The 20,970-nt window shown below is 50.0% G+C and overlaps 1 protein-coding gene across 8 annotated transcripts in view; it reads left to right on the top strand.

Annotated features, from left to right (window-relative positions):
* Positions 1–5,485: 5,485 nt before the first annotated feature.
* BCAS1 (brain enriched myelin associated protein 1) overlaps positions 5,486–20,970 on the top strand; it is a 99,070-nt gene continuing 83,585 nt past the window's right edge. For all 8 annotated transcript variants that reach the window (XM_047853660.1, XM_047853653.1, XM_047853654.1 and 5 more), the window contains exons 1-3: positions 5,486–5,687; positions 16,262–16,338; positions 18,868–18,946. In XM_047853660.1, the coding sequence (XP_047709616.1) occupies positions 16,267–16,338; positions 18,868–18,946 (151 nt within the window). In that variant the 5' untranslated portion in view covers positions 5,486–5,687; positions 16,262–16,266. The remainder of the gene's footprint in view (positions 5,688–16,261; positions 16,339–18,867; positions 18,947–20,970) is intronic.

Consider the following 20,970-nt stretch of genomic DNA (forward strand, 5'->3'; position numbering starts at 1 on the left):
TAGATCGCCTGTCGGTCTTGTTACTACTATTTTTTTCTCTCCTTTTAATGACCTGTGTGTGCCTTTTGGTGTCTTTATGCATGGATGTATACATCGTATTTTTATATATATCCAACTGTTGAGAGCCCAGGTCCGGAAGTTAGATGCATGTGTTTAAACCCCAGCCATACCTGTTAAGTGGCTGTATCATTTCGTTAAGCATGCTAGGTGCCAGGCACAGTGCTGAGTAGTCCCTGCAAACTAGCTCACTTAATTCCTACAACCCCTCTGTGATTTGGATGCTGCCAATAGCCTCGTCTGATAGACGATCAAACTGAAGCACAGAGAGGGCAAGTCACCCGCCCAAGGTCACACAGCTAATCAGCTGCTGGAGCCAGGATTCTTTTTCAGACTGTTTGACTCAAGAGTCTGGGTTTCTAACTGAGACTGGGTCCCGGGTTTAGCCTTGGGAACTTGATTCCAGCATCAGTCCCCGGTTTGATTGAGGGCAAGACATTATCCTTCTCTGAGCCTGTTTTCTCCTTACCCAAATAGATGCCTGTTGTGTCAGGATTATAAGGAGCATATTGGCGAACGTATAAGCAAGGGCTCGGAAGAATGGCCAGTGATGGGTGGACACCCAAAAAACAAAGGTGTGTACTAGATTTTCTGTCTCGGCACACATGACCACGCTGTGACGTCTGGGTCATGCCCCACTCTGGCTCAGTGATCAAGCACACAGCTGAAATGGGCTCAGAGGGAGAGAGAATCCCACACATAGGAGGAGGGAGCGTTGGCAAGGCCGTCCAGGAAGAGACCCAGAAAGGGTGCCGGAGAGGGTTCAGGTTTCAGATTTCCAGTGGACTCTTTTTGGACACAGTGACCAGCTGCAATACAGATTCCAGGAGAGCAGTTTGCCTGCAGGAGCTGACAACTTTATGAGTTCGTCAATATTTGAAGAGGGGGTGGAGACTGTAAAGGGCGAAGATTAAGAGGCAAACTGAGTCACGAGGTGTGACGGTGACCACCACCGAAAGTACGTATGGCCAAGAAGAGCTCTCTTCTTAGTGAACCCCGTGGGGGGGGGACACCAGGAAGTAAATTCTTCCACCAAAAAGTTCGTCCTTCTCAACGCCCAGGACCCCGAGTTTGGACTAATGCCCTGCAGTCACCATTTTGAAATCCTTAATAATTTCATCTCTGGACTCTTGCTGGTGGAAGTAAAATGTGACAGGACAGCCCGATCTGGCACCCCGGCCACATGATGTGCGGCCACGGATGTGGAGTGACATGTGGAGTGACAGGGCTTCTTGCCCACTGCTGGTGGGAAGGCAAGATGGTGCACACCCTTTGCAAGACAGTTGGGCGAGTTCTTGTAAAACTAAACACGCTCTTACCATATGGTCCAGTGTTTGTGCTCCCTGGTATTTGCCCCAAGGAACTGGAAGCTCATGTCCTCACAGACACCTGCTCGTGGGTGATTCTAGCAGCTTTCTTCATAATCGCCCAAACTGGAAAATAACCATGACATCCTTAGCAAGTGAACACTACTCTTATTATTACGGTACTCAGCACTAAGAAGAAACAAGCTGTCAAGCCCTGAAAAGACATGGAAGAAACTTAAATGCATGTCACTAAGGCAGAGAAGCCAGTCTGAGAAGGCTACATCCTGTTTGAGCCCAGCTGCATGACATTCTGAAGCAGACAAAGCTAGGGGACGTTGAAAACAGTAAGGGTTGGGGCGCCGGGGCGGCTCAGTCGGTTGAGCGTCCAACTTCGGCTCAGGTCATGATCTTGCGGTTCGTGAGTTCGAGCCCCACGTTGGGCTCTGTGCTGACAGCTCAGAGCCTGGAGCCTGCTTCAGATTGTCTGTCTCCCTCTCTCTCCACCCCTCCCCTGCTTATGTTCTCTCCCTCTCTCTCAGAAATAAATAAACATTAAATGTTTGAAAAAATATAATGGTTTCCAGGGGTTGGGGCAAGAAGGGATGAATAGGTAGACTACAGAGGATCTTTAGGGCAGTGACGTTATTCTGTACGACACTACAATAGCAGGTGCATGTCATTACACATTTGCCTAATCCCACAGAACACATAACATCAAGAGAGAATGCTAATGCTGTGGACTTTGGGTGAGTATAGCGTGTCCGTGTAGGTCCATCAATTGTAACAAATGTACTACTCCAGTGGGGGATGCTCTGCGTGTGAGGGGGCAGGTGTGACTGCTCTAAAAAAAAAGCAAAGTATTTTTTAAAAAATCTGATGGACACTGAGGCATCTATGTGAGCAGAGAAGACACGTCAATGCACACGCCCCTGTCCATTGCCGTCCCTTTAGCACATCGCATTCGTGATGCCCCCCAGGCAGATAATTCTAGAGGACCAGCAACCCTCAAAGTGAATGCAAGATGTGTGTGTGGTATCTACAATGGAGCTTGTAGGGCCACTGACAGCCCTGAGACGTCATGCTTTCTATTAAATTGGAAATCACTCCCAATGCAGAAGGAAGGCAACACATTCTCGAAAACACGAACAACGAAAGAACTCTATCTTGTCCTTTCTTACTCATGTTGTCTCCTGTTACTAGCCAGTGTACTGGAAATGAAGTCACAGAAAGGGAGACAGAGAGCAATCCACAGCTTCTTTTCCTTTTAACCCCTCCTTACTCATCAATAAACTGAAGGTAGAGAGTGTTGGTAGCATGTGCAAGTATCTAGAAGTGAAATAAAAACCACTGAGTACGTGGCATTTACTTTTAGTTAAGAACGAAACACAGCACTCCCTATCAAAATAACACCAGCATTCTTCACAGAGCTAGGACAAACAATCCTAAAATTTATATGGAACCAGGAAGACCCCGAATAGCCAAAGCAATCCTGAAAAAGAAAACCAAAGCAGGAGGCGTCACAATCCCAGACTGCAAGCTATACTGCAAAGCTGTAATCATCAAGACAGTATGGGACTGGCACAAGAACAGACTCTCAGATCAGTGAACCGAACAGAGAACCCAGAAATGGCCCCACAAACGTATGGCCAACTCATCTTTGATAAAGCAGGCAAGAATATCCAATGGAATAAAGACAGTCTGTTCAGCAAGTGGTGCTGGGAAAACTGGGCAGGGACATACAGAAGAATGAACCCGGACCACATTCTTACACCATACACAAAAATAAACTCAAAGTGGATGAAAGACCTAAACACAAGACAGGAAGCAATCAAAATCCTCAAGGAGAAAGCAGGCAAAAACCTCTTTGACCTCGGCCGCAGCAACTTCTTACTCAACACGTCTCCGGAGGCAAGGGAAACAAAAGCAAAAATGAACTACGGGACCTCATCAAAATAAAAAGCTTCTGCACAGCGAAGGAAACAATTGGCAAAACTAAAAGGCAACCGACAGAATGGGAGAAGATATTTGCAAATGACATATCAGATAAAGGGATGGTTTCCAAAATCTATAAAGAACTTAGCAAACTCAACACCCAAAAAACAAATAACCCAGTAAAGAAATGGGCAAAAAACACGAATAGACACTTCTCCAAAGAAGACATCCAGACGGGCAACCGACAAACGGAAAAAAATGCTCAACATCACTTATCATCGTGGAAACACAAGTCGAAACCACAATGAGATATCACCTCCCACCTGTCAGAATGGCTAACATGAACAACGCAGGCAACAACAGATGTTGGCGAGGATGCGGAGAAAGAGGATCTCTTTTGCACTGCTGGTGGGAATGCAAGCTGGTGCGGCCACTCTGGAAAACAGTATGGAGGTTCCTCAAAAACCTAAAAATGGAACTACCCTACGACCCAGCAATGGCACTACTAGGCATGTATCCAAGGGATACAGATGTGCTGTCTCAAAGGGGCACACGCACCCCCATGCTTATAGCAGCATGATCAACAGTAGCCAAAGTATGGAAAGAGCCCAAATGGCCATTGACTGCTGAATGGATAAAGAAGATGTCGTATTTGTATACAATGGAATATTACTTGAGCCTGAGTGGCTCAAATCCCTAAAGAGTAAAATCCATCCACATGGCAGTTACTGTCACAACTGTTAAGAGTGAGCCGGTCCAATCAAGAAGCGCTTGCCAAGCGCCCACCCTGTGGCAGGAAGATGGCCACCTCGTTTTGCAGAGTGCTAGGAGTGGGGGATGCAAAGACAACCACAACGCTGCTCACAGCCAAGGGGGGGGGCAGCAGAGACGGGGGGCAAAGTGGCTGCTCCCGTCACATAGCCGGTCAGTCAGTGTTGCGATCTGAACCCAAGCTCTCGAGCCTCCGGGCCAGACGGCCTCTGTGATTTCGTTGACACAGCGTGTGTGCGTGACAAATGCTTAATAATTAGATTTATGACATTCCAGATTGAAAGATAGAGCGCTGAGCTAGAATCCCGTTTCCAGCCCTCACTGTGGTGAATCCGATTGTGAATTCAGTATCTGTTTCAATAGTACGTTTGTCCCTTAAATGTCGCTTTCTGAAAGGGGCTTTCTCTGGCTCTCCCTGCTTCTCTCTCTTAGCAGCCTTGGCTTTGTTTCATAATGAGGATCACACTCTGTAATTCTATGTTTATTTGTAGGACTCTGTGTTCAATTACAGTGAGCCCAGGGAGGGCGGGGACAGGGTTTCTTTTCTTCTGCATTCTTAACCCAGGCCTATATATAGCCTAGTGTTCAACAAGTATTCACGATGAGTACTTAGATAAGCATATTAATGAATAAAGCCACAATAATTACTAGTTTGCATTTCTCCTGAATGTTTTCTCAAGAACGCCGAATAGTATTTACCATGTTTCTCTTTTTGCATTGGCTGTTAGGAAGCTCAAAGCCATATCTGTGAAGCCATCGCAGCAAGTCTGTAAATCCGCGTGCATATTTATTTACCATCCTGGGTCCTCTGACGAACCCACTCTTATTTTCCTATCTTCATTTGCTATTTTTAACTTACGCTCCCATACTGGGCTGCATATGTCCTTGTGAGAAGCTTTAATAGATATCATTGTGGAAATGAAATACATTAAGCAGGCTATCTTAAATTTCTAACCTGCGGAGAAAAAGAAACGCCCTTTCCGATGCCACATGCTGTCTTCAGAGCCATCAGCCACCCTTAGATTACGGGCTTTCCCGTGTCCTACGCCCTCTGGGAGTGATGTTTGGGGGGCAGTGGGTGAGATGCTATTTCCTTCCAATTAGGCTGGTGAGGTGGCGTTGCAGGTGGTGTTCTAGAATAAATGAAGGTGAAAGGCAGACAGAACTGCAAAGCCTTACACAACGTGTTTTCCCTGCTCTGACCGTGGCCCGTGGTTACCAGGGAAGGGAGTTAGCGACCCGGGTCGACGTGAGCAGCTGCAGTGGGTGAGGGGCCCCAGGCAGGATGCTCGGAGTGCCCTGCAGGCATTAGTGCGAGAGGAATCAGGTGCTGGGTTTTTATTGGCGAGGCGAGAACAGCCCCCGGATCCAGGAAGAGAACCTGCTTCTCTAGGCCGATCAGATCACCGGAGAGGAGGGCCCCACCCGGACTTGTGTGTTTGCCCTGCTCTGTGTATTCAGCCAGCAGGCTCCGGACCAGGAGGCAAAGGGCAGGGAGCCGGGCTCAGTTGACCGCCTGACACCAGGCAGCACCAGCTGGAGACAAGGCGCGCTGAGCTTCTAGAAGCATCTCCAGGTGACACCAGGGGACTGAAGACACTCCCACCGGGGACTCGACAGGTAACGGCTTCCAGGTCCTTCCAGCAGGGCATGGGGCTCGTTGTTTGGGGCAGGCAGTGAAATGTAGAAGCTGGGCGTCAGAGAGGATTGAGTTTCACCCCAGCTCTGCCACTGATTCCCTGTGCGGGCTTGGGTATGCGTGAGCCTCAGTTTCACCTTCTGCGAAATGGACCCAAAGATAGCCTTACCTCAAGGGGTTCTAGAAGGATTAGATGACAACGTAGGCGGTGTCAGGTACGAAGCAATAGCTCCAATTTGCGTGGAACGATTGAGGGCCATTTCGAGTGTAAGACTTGGGGTGAAAAACCAGCGAACGGAGGGGTATGCTATGTGATTCGGGGACCACTGGCAGGACAAGAGTCCCCCCCCCCCGCCCCGGTAAAGCTGGCTTTGAGTCTGTGCCAAGGGGCATCGTCTAAGGAAGTGGAGCAGACGGGGAGAAGGACTCCTTGTGTGAACCTGGCTCTTTACATGAATTGTGTTATTTAACATTTGGAACGATCCTTCGAGGTAAATGCTGGATTCAAATCCCAGCTGTTGGACTCCAACAGTCGGCATTACTCTGTGCAGCTCCTTCCTGCCTCGGGTGCCCTGGGGCAGCTTACTTACCTCTCTGGGCTTCATTTCCTCATCTGTAAGATGGGCACAATCATATTACCGCGATCCAAGCGAACTTTGTGAGGGCTGAGACTGATTTCACGGACACTTACGCGCTTGAAATCAACACTGGCTCTCGCTTCTGCTGCCATCATCGTCTTGATTTTACAATTTGGGAGACGAGGGAGGGACCTCTTCCCAGGTCTCACCGAACGGAACTGAGACCCAAGCCGTTCAGGATTTGAGGGAGGCACTCGCATGGGTGCAGAATTTAAGAGACACCAAAACTCTCAGTCATCAGGATAAATTCCGCTTTAAAGCACTATTTAAAATTGTCTTAAATTCACGCCAAAGCACCCACGGTGAACAAAACAACAGCACGTTAAGTAAAGATAGGATCAGTAATGGCATCGCTGCGGTTATTTAAACGCTGTGATGTCAGGTCCTCCTCGGAGGAGGCTTTTTTCCCAAGATTTCTCAAACTTGGGAAGGGCTGTCTTTTTCCCAAGCAGGCATGTGCTTCTGGAAACCAAGCATCCTGGCTGGTTTCCCACGACGGCGGGTGCTCACGGGGAGGGAGGGAAAGGGGCCCCGGAGGGCCGAGGACCCTGCTCCATGCAGGCTCATCTGTCTCGCCGGAGTGACACGTTTGCTGATCGCGGCACTGTTGGCGGCTTCTGTCACCTCTGTGCAGCAGCGCTGGGCGAGGTAAAGGACGTGAGGAGCCCGAGTCACTGGAACCAGGTTTGCCCCCAGCTCTGCCTCTTTGCAGCTTTCTGAGGGGGGGGGGACGGGGGTGTCATGACTCCTCTTACGCATTTAATCACCAGCGCCAATTAAAGACGGGCAGGACAAGGAGGCACCTGCCCTCGTGGAGTTGGCATTCTAGGCTGCATCACGGAGCCTCAGTCTCTCCATCTCTGTAATGGAGGAGTGATGGGATGCTGCGAGGAAAAACGGACACAATAGAAGGAAAGGTCCTGGCCCTAGGACCAGGACTAGCGGGAAGCAAGCGAGGCACCCGGGGCAAAATCCAGGGCGGGTGCTCATTCCCGAGTGCGGGTTCTGCACCTGCCCAGACCTCCCATGCCTCCTTGCGTTTGGCACCTGTGTGCCTCCCTTGCCTTACCCTAATCCTGGCCCTGCCTGGCTCCGAGTAAGCCTTCAGATGATGCTACCCGCTACGCTATTAGCTTAAAGGTGTCTGCTGCAACACTAAGAACAAGATAGTAAGCTCTAAGCCTTCCGGAACATCAACCATTTGTACAAACGTAACTGAGTGTTCTGACAGGAAGATGTCAATTGCCAAGCATTCCTGAAACCCCCAGTGCAGTTTTGATAAAGGCACGTCTCCCCCTGCGCCCACGTGGTCCCATACTGGAGAACGGGGCTTGGGGAGCACAGTGAAGGCTGATTTTCAGTCCTCACGTGCCCCCTTGTGATATAGGCAGCCTGTACCACTGCACATGGACGCCCTCAGAGTATCTCCCCTTCCCAGCACTGTGCTGGGGACCACAGGGAGATGCAGGGTCACGGCACCTGGCCAAGCAGGTCTGGTCTCTTTACTCATATTGATCTCGCCCTCGGAGGTGGGGGCCGGAAGGCTTGTTCCGCTGGGTGTGCCACATGGCTGTGTGGGCCCTGCCCTCGCCGGGGCAGTGAGGAGGCCCCACCTCCTTGCCTGCATTCCATGGCATTGATCAAAGGTGTTTCTGCTTACTTGGTGACTAATTCTGTCACCATTCCGCCGTCGAGGACCTGCCCTTTCCACCTGACTATCATTTAGCTGCTCGCTGGCCGGGCGGCTTCAGAAATGCTCTCTCCGGGGCAGCTGCACTGTGTTTCGTGTTTAATCCGTTCCCCGGAGCAGGACTTGTTAACCTGTAACTAACACGAGGTGATGCGAACACAGTCGTCGGTGTGAAAGACGAGGGAGGCGTCCAGGGGCAGCTTCCGGTGTGGCTGTTTCACGCGTGGGTCAGAACACAGAGCCAATGGGATCGTAACATTAATAAGAGAAATAAATAGAGGGCGCCGGGGTGGCTCAGTCGGCTAAGCATCTGACTTCAGCTCAGGTCGTGATCTCTCAGAGCCTGGATCCTGCTTCGGGTTCCATGTCTCCCTCTCGCTCTGCCCCTGCCCTGCTCGCACTCTGTGTCTCCCTCTCTCTGCCCCTGCCCTGCTCGCACTCTGGGTGTGTGTGTCTCTATCTCTCTCAAAAGTGAATAAACAGTTAAAAATTAAAAAAAAAAAGAGAGAGAGAGAGAAATAAATAGTATCAGTAAGGACTAACATTTTCTCACCTGACTACTGCCAAGCCCTTGTGCTAAATCTCTGCACAAAGATACTTGATGACCCTTCAATTTTGCATTCATCCTAAAATATGCCTTGACTTTAGAGCAGACCACATTCCTTGACCAGTTATGATTTTGATGTCTCATCGCAAAAACAGATAGGCGATATTTCATATTCTGTGTTGTATTACGTTGCATATAAATATTTAATGAGATAAAAGCATAACTTCTAAGGCAGAGGACACAGTAGAAGGTGAGAAATAGGCAGTTAAGAGTTTGAACTGTGGTACCAGGTTACCGAGGGGTAAAGCCTGCTTCAGCCCCTTACCAGCACGTAATCTGTATCAGTCAGCTCGTGCTGCCGTAACAAAAATGCCATTCGCACAGTTCCAGAGGCTAGAAGTCCATGATGAAGGTCCTGGCAGACTCCGGTTCTGGTGGGAACTCTCTCCTTGGCTCTCTCGCGCCACCGTCCTCTCGCCGTGTCCTCGCACGGTGGAGAGAGCGCACGCTCTCTCTCGGTGTCTGCTGTTCCGAGGACACTAATCCTCTGAGTTCGGGGCCCCGCCCCGCTAACCTCCTCCGACCTTAACTGCTTCCTCAGAGACCCCATCTCCAAACACAGACCCAGGGGGAGTCAGGGCCTCGCCATGTGACTTTGGAGGGGGCAACAGTTCAGGCCATAGCATGATCGTGGGCGAGGAAGGTGTGCATGAAGGTTCTGCATCCATAAAATGGGACAATGGAAACACCGGCCTGCCCGCCTCGGGGGTTCTATTTCGGACGTGATACGTCAATATAGGAAAACACTCAAAGCTCTGTTCAGCGTAGAGACCAGAGAAATATGAGGTGTCATTTTTACAAACACACAGCACACTTTATTTGCCCCGTATAATAATGGCTGATCTTCAGTCCCTAAAGGGTACACACCAGCCGCTGGGCTAAACACCATGTGGACTGAACCCTTTTTATCTTCGCCTGAGAGTGAGGAGGACGAATGTGTCACGATCTTTCCTCCCCCCCCCCCCCCCCCCTACAGAGCAGGAGCTAAGGCAGACAGCTGGCGTGAGCCGGGTCGTGAACGCAGGACGGAGCATTTACCGTCTCACCATTGGGACTAAGGTCGGCAGGGACGCTGGGCCACAAGCAAGAGGAGAAGGCTAAGTCCCCCCGCCAGAGCGGGATGCCTCATCCTCCACACTGGTGACATTTGGGGCCAGATCACTCTCTGCTGGGGGCCGTCCTGTGCTCCACAGGATGTTTAGCAACATCTCTGGTCTCCACCCCCTGGGCGCCAGTAGCAGCCCCGCCCTCGCCCCCGCCCTGAGCTGTGACCTGGAGGGCAGCACAGCCCCTTCCCCCTTCTAGAAACACTGCTCACCAGTTATTCTGAGAAACAAAGAGAAGCCTATTTCTAAAGCGAACCTTTGCATGTAACCAAGAAGTCTCAGCAGCTCCAATATACAAAATATAAACATAGAGTCCTGGAAATTAGGACCAAACACCCCAGCCCTTGGGTATGTACGTACCTCTCCCTCTCTCCCCTCGTCGGGTGCCTGCTCCATGCCGGGCACACGCCTCCCTCATCGAACCTTCCCCGCAAAACTGGGGAGAGCAAGGGCTGCTGGGGGAAGTGCCACAGCCTCTGTGTCCTCAGTTTCTCAGCAGATTGAGGGCAGAATAGCATCCCACCCAGAGGGCTGTTGCAGGGACCCGGGGAGTCAATACACGCAGATCGGGAGCGCGAGGCGCATGGAAAACTCTCCAAGCTTGGGGTGCCTGGGTAGCTCCGTCGGTGGAGCGTCCGACTTCGGCTCAGGTCATGATCTCTCGGTCTGTGAGTACGAGCCCCGCGTCGGGCTCTGTGCTGATGGCTCAGAGCCCGGAGCCTGCTTCTGATTCTGTCTCCCTCGCTCCCTGCCCCTCCCCCAGTCACAGTCTGTCTGTCTGTCTCTCTCTCAAAAATAAACATTAAAAAAAATTTTTTTTTTTTAAAGAAAACTCTCCAAGCCTGCTGATGGTTGTTCCCACTAGGAAGACCGTCATTTCCCACAAGGAAAATGCATTCAGAGGGCCCGGTGCCTTGCCCCAAACCTCGCAACTATGAGATGTATGGAGGCCTGGCTCACACCAGAGGGTTTCCCCTCAGGGGCAGGCCGCAGTGCCCAGGAGAGCAGGGGGGAGAGATTACTGCCCGCTCAGGCCACCCTTCCCCCTCCTCCCTTGGGGCCTTGCTCCTCACTTCTCAACAGCCGCCTGGGAGGGGGAGGCTGGCCGGGGCCACCGTGCCCCACACACCTCTTCTTGGGGAAGGACAGCTGGAGACTCTGGTTGCCCTGCATCTGCAGGCTAACAAAACACAAGACCCGCGAAGAGCACCCTGACGAGGTGGGGGAGGTTTCCAGATGCCTGGGCTGATGATGGTTTGTGGGGCCTGAAGCAGAGGGCCCCCCCTGGCCCTGAAGCCAGGGCCCCCCTCCCAAATATCCAAACCAGTGACCTCGGCTGCCACGGAAATCACCTGAAGATCTTGAAAAGGTACCGGTGCCCAGACCCCACTGTGGAGAGTCTGAGGGAACCGGTCCAGCTGGGGCCTGGGCCCCAGGGGTTTAAATCCGCCCCCGGTTGCCCTGTGCCCACCGGTTCTAATGTGCAACCCAGCTTGAGGTCTGGCCTCACGGACACAGCCGGACGTGGAGAAGCTAAAGGGCTTTTGCATCTGGATGACCCCCAAGCAAAGACTGACGCCGTGCTCTCAAATGCTAAGGCCTCAAGCATGAGTTCGTTTTCAAAAAAAAAAACGCCTTGCCACATGGCCTCGCTTGTGTTCAATGTCAGAGTAGGTCATTAAAAACAAAACAACTAACACTATTGGTTCGAGAAAGAAAGGGCGTCACCTTCAAACTTTCTTTCTTTCTTTCTTTCTTTCTTTCTTTCTTTTCTTCCTCAAAGTAAAATCTGGCTCGCTCTTTCTTTTTTTTTTTTTTTAATGTTTATTTTTGAGAGAGACAGAGACAGAATGTGAGTGGGTTAGGGGCAGAGACAGAGGGAGACACAGAATCCGAAGCAGGCTCCAGGCTCCGAGCTGTCAGCACAGAGCCCGACGCGGGGCTCGAACTCACGAGCTGTGAGATCATGACCTGAGCCGAAGTCGGATGCTCACCCAACTGAGCTACCCAGGCGCCCCAAATCTGGCTCTTTCAAATGAATAGTGTTCTTGATGAGAAACTCTTGATCTGATTGATCTTTCTCGTTTGTGGGAGACCAGAGAAAACTCTATCACCGACAGGAATTATTGTCTGAACCATCTGGAGCCTCAGTGTGGCCGTCCGTTAACTGGGGGTAAAGAGTCCTTGCCTCACAGACTCCTTGAGTGGGGTTAGAGGGAGAGGGAGATCAGCTCAGCCTGGTTTGCCAAAGGCTTCCCTAGTTTTAGTACAAAAGCCCTGTACCCCCGAGCACCTTCCTTCCCAGGACAGCCCAGATTGACTCTCACCATCATGGTATTTGTTTTTTGTTTTTAAAGTTTATTTATTTATTTTGAGAGACAGAGAGAGCGCGCATGGGAGGGGCAGAGAGAGGGAAAGAGAAAACCCCAAGCAGGCTCCACAGTCAGTGCAGAGCCCGACGTGGGGCTCGATCCCACGAACCGTGAGATCGTGACCTGAGCCAAAACCAAGAGTCGAGTCGGATGCTTAACCAACCGAGCCGGGGTGCCGGGTGACTCGCCTTCTTATCCTGTGTCCCAGAATGCTCAGCACTGGGCAGCCACATGGCAAGCTCTCTGTACACATCAGATGTGACTATCATTATTGTTTTATTAGATGTACTATCTCCAGGGCATGAGAGGACTTGCCAGTCTCCTGCCAACTGTCAACAGAGGATGTAATTGCTAACTGTGATACTGTTTCCCTGGACCTCCCCAAACATCCTGACCTCGCCCTGTGGGCCGGCCGAACGCATTCATTTCTGCTGATACCGACGCTGGCCAGTAGGTGGCAGGGACCTTTTGGTTTTGTCCCACGTAAATCCTGCTCTTTGCAAAATATGAAGGAAGAGCAGGAACGATTTCACGACACCTGTGTTATAACTGTGGCTGGGAAGCAATGTTACCTGAATCCAGGTATCCCTGCAAAAGACGGGCGAATGCAGTGTGCTTCTTTTAGTCCACTCGGCCCTGAATCCGCCAAGAGGCTCTCCAAACGCGCAATGATCAAGAAAATGGAACCCCAGCTCCACGGGACGAAAAGGTTCTCCTGCCCACTCACGTCACACGTCGCCCAGCCCACAGCTTTTCTCGTAACCCTCGAACATGTTTTGCAAGTAGCCCCCAAACGAAGTCCGAACCGAACAACGAGAGCTTTACACGTTTGCAAAGCCATTGGCGAATCGCTTTTCAATTCTGTGAAAAGCCGGATTCCGGTGGCGACGTAATCTGCAAAATCGGAATGATGTTACCACTGCCTTGCTGATTTGCTGCAGTGACTCAATGAGTTTACTACAAGTCAAGCCCTTTGAACAGTTTCTCAACACATGGTAATCACTCACCAGATCTGTTGCCGTTGTTGTTGTTGTTAGTATTTTATCATCGCTATGGTTGTTAGAGTTGTCATTATGTTTATATACAGTAGGTTCAACTCCTGGTCAGTCTTACTACCGGCAACATTTGTCTCTCAGCTGCCTCTCCCCCCTTTTTTGCAAACTAGGTATATACACTACTCAGTATATATCTCCAACAGCGGTTGATGAACTTTCCAGAAAGGGCCAGATAGTGAATATCTATCTTGGACTTTTCAGGCCGTAGAGTCTCTTGCAACTGTACAACTCTGTCTTTGTGGCATGAAAGCAGCCACATGGAGACCAAACATGAATGAATGGGCGTGGCTGCCTTCCAGTAAAATTGTACTTGTGGATACCAAAATTTGCATTTCATGTAATTTTCATGTATCGCAATCTGTGATTCTTCTTCCGATTTTTTTTCCAGCCACTTACAAATTTTTTTAATGTTTATTTTACTTTTGAAAGAGAGAGAGAGAGAGAAACAGAGCAGGAGCAGGAGAGGGGCAGAGAGAGAGGGAGACACAGGATCTGAAGCCGGCGCTAGACTCCGAACTGTCAACACAAAGCCCGACATGGGGCTCGAACTCACAAACTTCAAGATTATGACCTGAGCCGAAGTTGGATGCTTAACCGACTGAGCCACCCAGGTGCCCCTTTCCAGCCACTTATAAATGTAAAGCCCGTTCTTAGCGCACTGGCCACACTAAAAACAGGCGACAGGCTGGACTGGCCCCACAGCTGTTGTCTACCAACCCCAGTCTTGAGGCTTCAATATTATAACCATTATGTCCCGTTTATAGATGGAAGTGACAGTCCATTACAAGTACGTGCATCATGGATTTTATAAACAGGAAATGTTGCAGAATAACCTAACATCCTGTAGGTTTTAGCATCGCTCAGCCTTATTACCCGGTATGATTAGAAAACATAAAATCCCCAGATTCTGTTACTACCAAACTCCCCCAAGAGAGCAGGTGGTCAGATCTATGGCCCTTTTCTGGCCTCTGAAATTTCTAATGACTCAATGTGTCTATTCCCATGGCAGGGAACCTCATACCATGGGCCAGAAGCCCATGGGAATCCTTGGAGAGGCACTGGCTGTTTTCAACCAGAAATGAAAAGTCCCGGCTTTTATTCTGAAAGCCACCAAAAGCTGATGAGGCAGCTCATCCAACATACATGATTCTGCTTGTGAAAAAGAAACTTTTAGGTAGCAAGGCAGCAGGTGTTCGGAATGTCTGAAAGAGCCCTACTTCTGAGAGCAGGCATACTCCGGGTCAGACCCTCACTTGGCCGTATTCCGGATGCTGTCCTGGGTGAGTGGTGGAGAACTCATTCCCTCCTTTCGAAGGAGGGAGAAAATAATATGCGGAACATCCCGGTGGTTAGCAGCACGGGCGGCCTGTGTTTGAATCTTGCCCCCGCCATCATTAACTGGGTGACCTTTGGAAAGTAATGCAGTCTTCTTGTGACTCAGCCTCCTCATATCTAGAAGGAGGTGATGAGAACACCCACTTCACAGGGGTGCTGCAGGGTTCAAAAGAACCAGACAGGGAGTGCACTTGGAACACAGTGCTGGGAACTGAGAACATGCTACATAATTGTTGACCTTTATCATTATTACTAAAACAAGGCTCAGTTAATGGTGTGAGTGGCACCTGCCGGGTGAGAGGTAGCTATCAATGATTATTCCCTCCATCCAACCAGTAAGTAATAAATTAGCATCTGATCAATGCAAACACCATGGTGAAAGCAGAAGACACAACGACGGGGACGGGGGGTGGGGGGGGGCGCCTGCGTGGCTCAGTCGGTTAAGCGTCCAACCTCGGCGTAGGTCATGATCTCGCGGTTCGTGGGTTCGAGCCCCGCGTCAGGTTCCGCGCTGACAGCTCAGAGCCTGGAGCCGGCGTCCGATTCTGTGTCTCCCTCTCTCTCAGAAATAAATAAATATTAAAAACAATTTTAAAGAAGAAGATACAACAACGGCTGAAGACCGATGGTCTCTGGCCTCATGGCGCTTACAATTTGTTGGGGGAAGAGAGACAGAAGCTAAGTGTTCTGTTTTGCCCTCCCAGGCTGGACCAATTGTTACTGCATTCGAGAACCATCGTACGTAGCATGGCCACCTCCTGCCCCCCCACCCTGGCCCCTGTTGTATTACCAGTTTACTTTTATTCAAGGCATTGAACCCCACGTGTTTGGGTTGAAGAAGCACTGAGATACTACTTACTCTGATCCAGACAGTGTTCTAAACATTTCACAAGCATTAATCGTCAAGTCCTTGTAGCAGGTCTATGAGGCACAGAGAGCCTAATTAACCCATGCAAGGACACACAGCGAGGAGAGGCAGGGAGAGGGTTCAAGGAAGGTTGTCTTGCTTCGGGCTCCTGCTCCTAACCACTGTGCCATGCTGCCTTGAGCTATCGCAAATGGCCTGGCTTATGGATTTATTGTCTTTTTATTATCTACCCACAAGACTTTAGCTCCGTGAAGTCAGGGGGCCTAGTCTGTTTAATACACAGCCCTAGCCCTCATGACTGGCACAGCGTAAGGTGTAGAGTTAGTGCTCAGTCCCTACTTGTTGAATCAGTGAATGAATGAAAACACAGCCAAATAAATAATTACAAGTAGCACTAAGTGTTATGGAAAAAAAAACAAAAACAAAAACAAAACCCAAACACCACCAGTGCTATGAGAGGTTTTAGCAAAGGATCTAATTTCGTTTGAGGATCAGAGAATACTAAAAATTCTAAGTATTATTTTAATTATCCTCTTTCTAAAATCTCCTTGATGCAACAGCTGTGATGGGCTAAGAGGGAAGAAAATGTTATCTGGACTGAATACACTTTTCATGATGATAAACATCTCCTCTCAGCAATGCAATGCAGTTGAAAATTGGAGCTGCATTTGACTTAAACTCTGTTGAATATATAAGTCCCAAACCGCTTCTCACCCCTCAAAATAAATATAAGCAATTGACCTAACTTGGGCTTGTGTTGACACATCCAGAGTAACTTGTCAACTCTCTGCTACCTTAACTTTACAGGTGGGAAGAAGGTTTTTGTTTGTCTTGGGTTTTAATTTCTCTCTCTCTCTCTCTCTCTCTATCTCTCTCTCTCGCAGGAATAATGGGCAACCAAATGAGTGTCCCACAAAGAGTCGAAGACCAAGAGAATGAATCAGAGATAGACACTAACAAGGTAGGTAGCAATGCTCACCGGGTGATTCGCCACTAGCAGGTGGATTTGGGAACGATGGCAAAACGGCCTGTTCAGAGCTCATCGCGCAGACATTACTGACGAGGATGATGTCCTGATATTCCCATGGAACAGTTGTATCCAAGTGCAGTCGGAGTCAAACCTCCAGAATCCATCAAGGAGCTTGTTCAAGATGGCGGACTCCACCTAAGCCCCGCCTCCTCCCCCCCGGCCTACTGAATCCAAGACCGCAAGGCTGGGAGTCTATGCAACCTGCGTCTTTAAGGACCTCCAAGGTGCATCCCGTGGGGCTCATTTTGTACCTACTCGCAGGTGGTTCTCCACCGTGGGTGATTTTGCCCGCCCCTACCAGGGGACACTTGGCAATGTCTGCAGACATTTTTGATTGTTGCAACTCAGCGCTGCTGATCTGGTGGGTGGAGTCCAGAGATGCTGGGGAGCCCAGGGGAGGGTCGGCAGCCGGCCGGCTTGGCTGCACACGGGGATCATCTGAGGTATTAAAAGACTGTGATGCCGGAATAGCACCCTAGACCAATTGAATCAGAATCTGTGTGTGGGAGTGACGGCAGGCAGCCACATTGTTAGAGCGTCTCGGCTGCTGCCCGTGTAGCCAAGGTGGGGAGCGAGTTCAGGAACCCTTCCTTCAGGAGACTGCTCTGGAGGGCTGAGGCCAGGGACTCCCAATCACTGCTCCTTGGATCTTCTACGACCCAGTCGCAGAAAGCCTACACTTCCACCATCCAGTGCTTCTGAATTCGATTCCATGTAAGACTTGGAGCCCGGTTAAACATGGACACCTCTGTAGGAGGCAGATAGTACCTACGAACTAACGTTGAGAATATCGTTGGAGAATCGCTGCCCAGAAGAGGCTGGATTTGGAGAAATGGGCTAAAACTCCGGTGCCTGTGTACTGGGGGCCAAGCCTGCCTGTGTAGTATGTCATCTGGGAAAGTTTTGCCGTCTGGCCCCACTGACAGCAACCGAAACACAACATCTGGATTAGCCTCAGGCATCAGGAGTCTCTCAAGCTCCCAAGCGACTCCTAGTCTGGGAGCCTCTGGCCTCTAGGAGCTCAGCAGTGACAAAAGTCAGTGAAGGGGGCAGGCAGGGCCCCCGGAGGAACGGAGACCAAGGGTCTATTTGGAAATGGCTGGCTCTGGCCGACAGGTATCATCCAGATGTCCCCAGAGTCTGGTTTTTCATTCGTAGTTAGAAAACAGTGTGAAAGAAAGCTGATTTTTAAAGATTGGCAACTGATTCCCAAAGACTTGAAAACAAAAACTCTGTAAGTCAAATAAACCAAATCGGCACATCCAGGATTGCCCCTGGGGGATGCCAGTTATGAGCTCGGGGCCAGACCGTCACATGGGTTAGACGTTTCCTTGTTGTGATTTTTTTTTAATGTTTATTTATTTATTTGGAGAGAGAAAGATCGAGAACAAGGGGTGGGGGGGGGAGGGAGGGGCAGAGAAGAGGGTCACCAATGATCCGGAGCGGGCTCCGCACTGTCAGCACAGAGCCCGACACAGGGATTGAACTCACGAACCGTGAGATCACGGCCTGATCTGAGGTCGGACGCTTAACCGACTGAGCCACCCAGGGGCCCCTCTTTCTTGTGATTTCTTGGGAGGGTTGATGATCTGATTCAAGACCACAGGCTTATTTTAAACAATGAGACCATTACACACACATGAAGAAAGGGAAAAGCCTTCTGTGTCCGCCCCAGGAGGTTCCCACCTTCAGGAGCTGCCATTCAGTCTTCTGCTTTTCTTCTGTGCACTTACCAATCTATAGAATAGGCTTAGCAAAATCCCTACCACGTGCAGAGTACTTAGCGCATAATCAATATCCAATTAATGCCAACTATTAGTGGTATAATGTAGATGGTCTTATCACTAAAAGAGCGCCAAGCAACTTACCTTCTCTCTCGTAACATGTTTCTTTCTGTCCGAGTATATTCGTATGTATGCACGCACACATATATACGTAAGCATAAAAGCTTTTAAAATGTTTGCAATAAATAACAAGAGGAAAACCTGTCAGGGCAGTGGCCTGAAATTGGAAAGAGGTTCCAGTGAAGACGGAGGGAGTGGGTGTGGAACAGAACCGAAAGCAACGGAGAACTTCCTGTATTTGACAAGTTTGTTGACTAAAGGTCCGGCTGGGGACGGCGCCGTGCGTGCAGGAAAGCGGCACGCAGTTAACCTCACAGGGTGAGGAATCGGTGTGTCAAGTTCTCATTCCCCACTGGTTGGATGAGTGGCCCCAGTTAGCCTGGGCGTCCCGTTTATACGTTGGGGTCCCTCCTGCCTGTGTCTGTGGGGCTCACCGAGATGAATGGGTTATGTAGCTTCTCGGAGGCAGGATGGGAAGCTGGGTAGTTTCTGGAAACACAGCCTTTAAATTAAGTTTAATTTGGTGATGCGCCCTGTGGCCGTGAGTTTCTTCCTTGACTTCTGATTTTCCTCCAAAGACTTGACTCCTAATGCCAGAACCAATGTTCTCTTCCAGGCGGCGTCTGAGAGTAGATGCGCACAAAACGGGGTGCCGGTGATCATATCAACCTGCGACATTCCTTGCTATGATGAAGGTCAGTGCCACCTGGGAAGTGAGCCGCTCCCCTTGGGGTGGGGAGGGGTCTGCCCATCCTGTTTATGGTGAAAAGAAAATGCAAGGCTTGAAGCCACAGGCTGGCTTCGAAAACATTTGTATTCGTGTCCTGGGGCTGCGCTGACAGTGTCACAAACTGGGTGGCTTAAGCGACAGAAATGTGTTGTCTCACAGCACTGGAAGAAGAGAAGTCTTTTCTTTCGATTGTATTCACTTTTATTAAAAAGTAAAACCACAGAAACAAAAATGAACGTACAAACAATGAGACGGGGCGGGCAGAGCGGGGGGAACCGCCTAGGTAGGAGAGAACATGAACACAGTGATGGAGATCCCAGCTAGGGGACAGTCCTCCATACCGTGGACGATCCTCGTTACCACAGCATCACCACATGGGCAGCGTGGCGCCTTCTGAGCACCAGCGAGGGGGAATCTGTTCTCTGTCTCTGTCCTGCCTTCTGGCAGCCTCGGGCGTTCGGTGGCTTCTGGATGGTATTCTCTCTACGCACGTTTGTCTGCGTGTCCAGATTTCCCCTTTCATAAGGACACAGTCACATGGGATTGGTGTCCACCCTAATTGACCTCATCTTAACTTGGTCATTTGCAAAGACCCTGTTTCCAAATGGAGTCACAGGCACTGGGGGATACAGTTCAACTCTGAACAGCACCCACTCCTTCTGGTATTCACAACCACTGGAAGGGGCCAAGGATCTACAGCAGATGAGATAAAAGCCAGAGAGAAAATGATAAGAGGTGGGCATTTGGGTCAGACACACCTGGTTAAAATCGTTGCCGGTAACCGACTAGCTCTGTGACCTGAAGGAGTCATCTGACTTTTTTTTTTTTTAATGTTTATTTATTTGCCGGGGGGGAGGGGTGCAGAGAGAGAGGGGGACAGAGGACCCGAAGCAGGTTCCGCGCTGACAGCAGAGAGCCCGACGCAGGGCTCGAACTCACAAACCTCGAGATCAGGACCTGAGCTGAAGTCGGACACTTAACCTCCTGAGCCATCCAGGCAACCCGAGTGATCTGACTTTCAAAACCCGGATTTTTTCACCTCTCCTGTGGGGATAAGAACACCTACCTCGCAAAATTCCTGAGAGCGTTAAAGGAGACCGTCCATGAAGTATTTACATATCACCCAGCACTTAGGGACTCCGCAGAAACTGGTAAAGGATACAGGCCACAGAATTTTCTCTACACGAGGGCAGTTTTAAAATGGGACAGTATACTTAACCTGTTTTATTTTATCCTGCAATATAAGACTATAAATTCAGTGCATCAAAAGTGGCGGGGTTCCACTACGCAGAGAATATGTACATAACTACATGAGAAGAAGTGGCAAAGGGCAAGAACCCTGGAATCAAACTGTTGGCTTTGCCACCTACCAGCCGTGTGACCTTAAGCAAGCTACTCAACTTCTCTGGACCTCAGTCTCCACGTCTCTAAAGTGGGAAAACGACAGTACCTACAACACAAGTGTCAGATTTAATAAAGCACATATCTCAGTCCTTGCCGCGTAGCAAGCGCTGTAAGTCTTAGCTGCCATCATTATTATTTTATGATGATGGTTGCGGTCATTTGCATGTAAGTTTCTGGGCTCCCGGTTCCTCTTCTGAACAATGAGGAAGTGTTTTATTACTGGTTCTGGGGGTTTTAGAGTTTCCTAGGGTAAGGGGGAGAACTCCTTTCTTTATACTCTACTGCTCACACCACATCTGACATCACAAGTGTGGGACTGCCCACTAAGCCGAGACAGCAGGTGGGTGTCCCTTACGTCAGTGCAGTGCTCGCTCTGTCTACCTAAAGTTCACATCAGCCTCCATGGGCGTAAGCCTCAGTCCCACCAGATTTCCGTTGCCGGTTGCAGGCAGGGGGCCCCCAGGCTGCCCACGGGCTCCCGTCCTACTTGGCTACGAGTCAGAGATCCCCATGACCCCCCTCCTCACCTCCTCAGGTTCAGTTATCTGCTAGCATGGCTCACAGAACTCAGGGAAACAATCTACT

Source organism: Prionailurus viverrinus, chromosome A3, assembly GCF_022837055.1.
Source record: "Prionailurus viverrinus isolate Anna chromosome A3, UM_Priviv_1.0, whole genome shotgun sequence".
In the NCBI taxonomy this organism is placed as follows: Eukaryota; Metazoa; Chordata; class Mammalia; order Carnivora; family Felidae; genus Prionailurus; species Prionailurus viverrinus.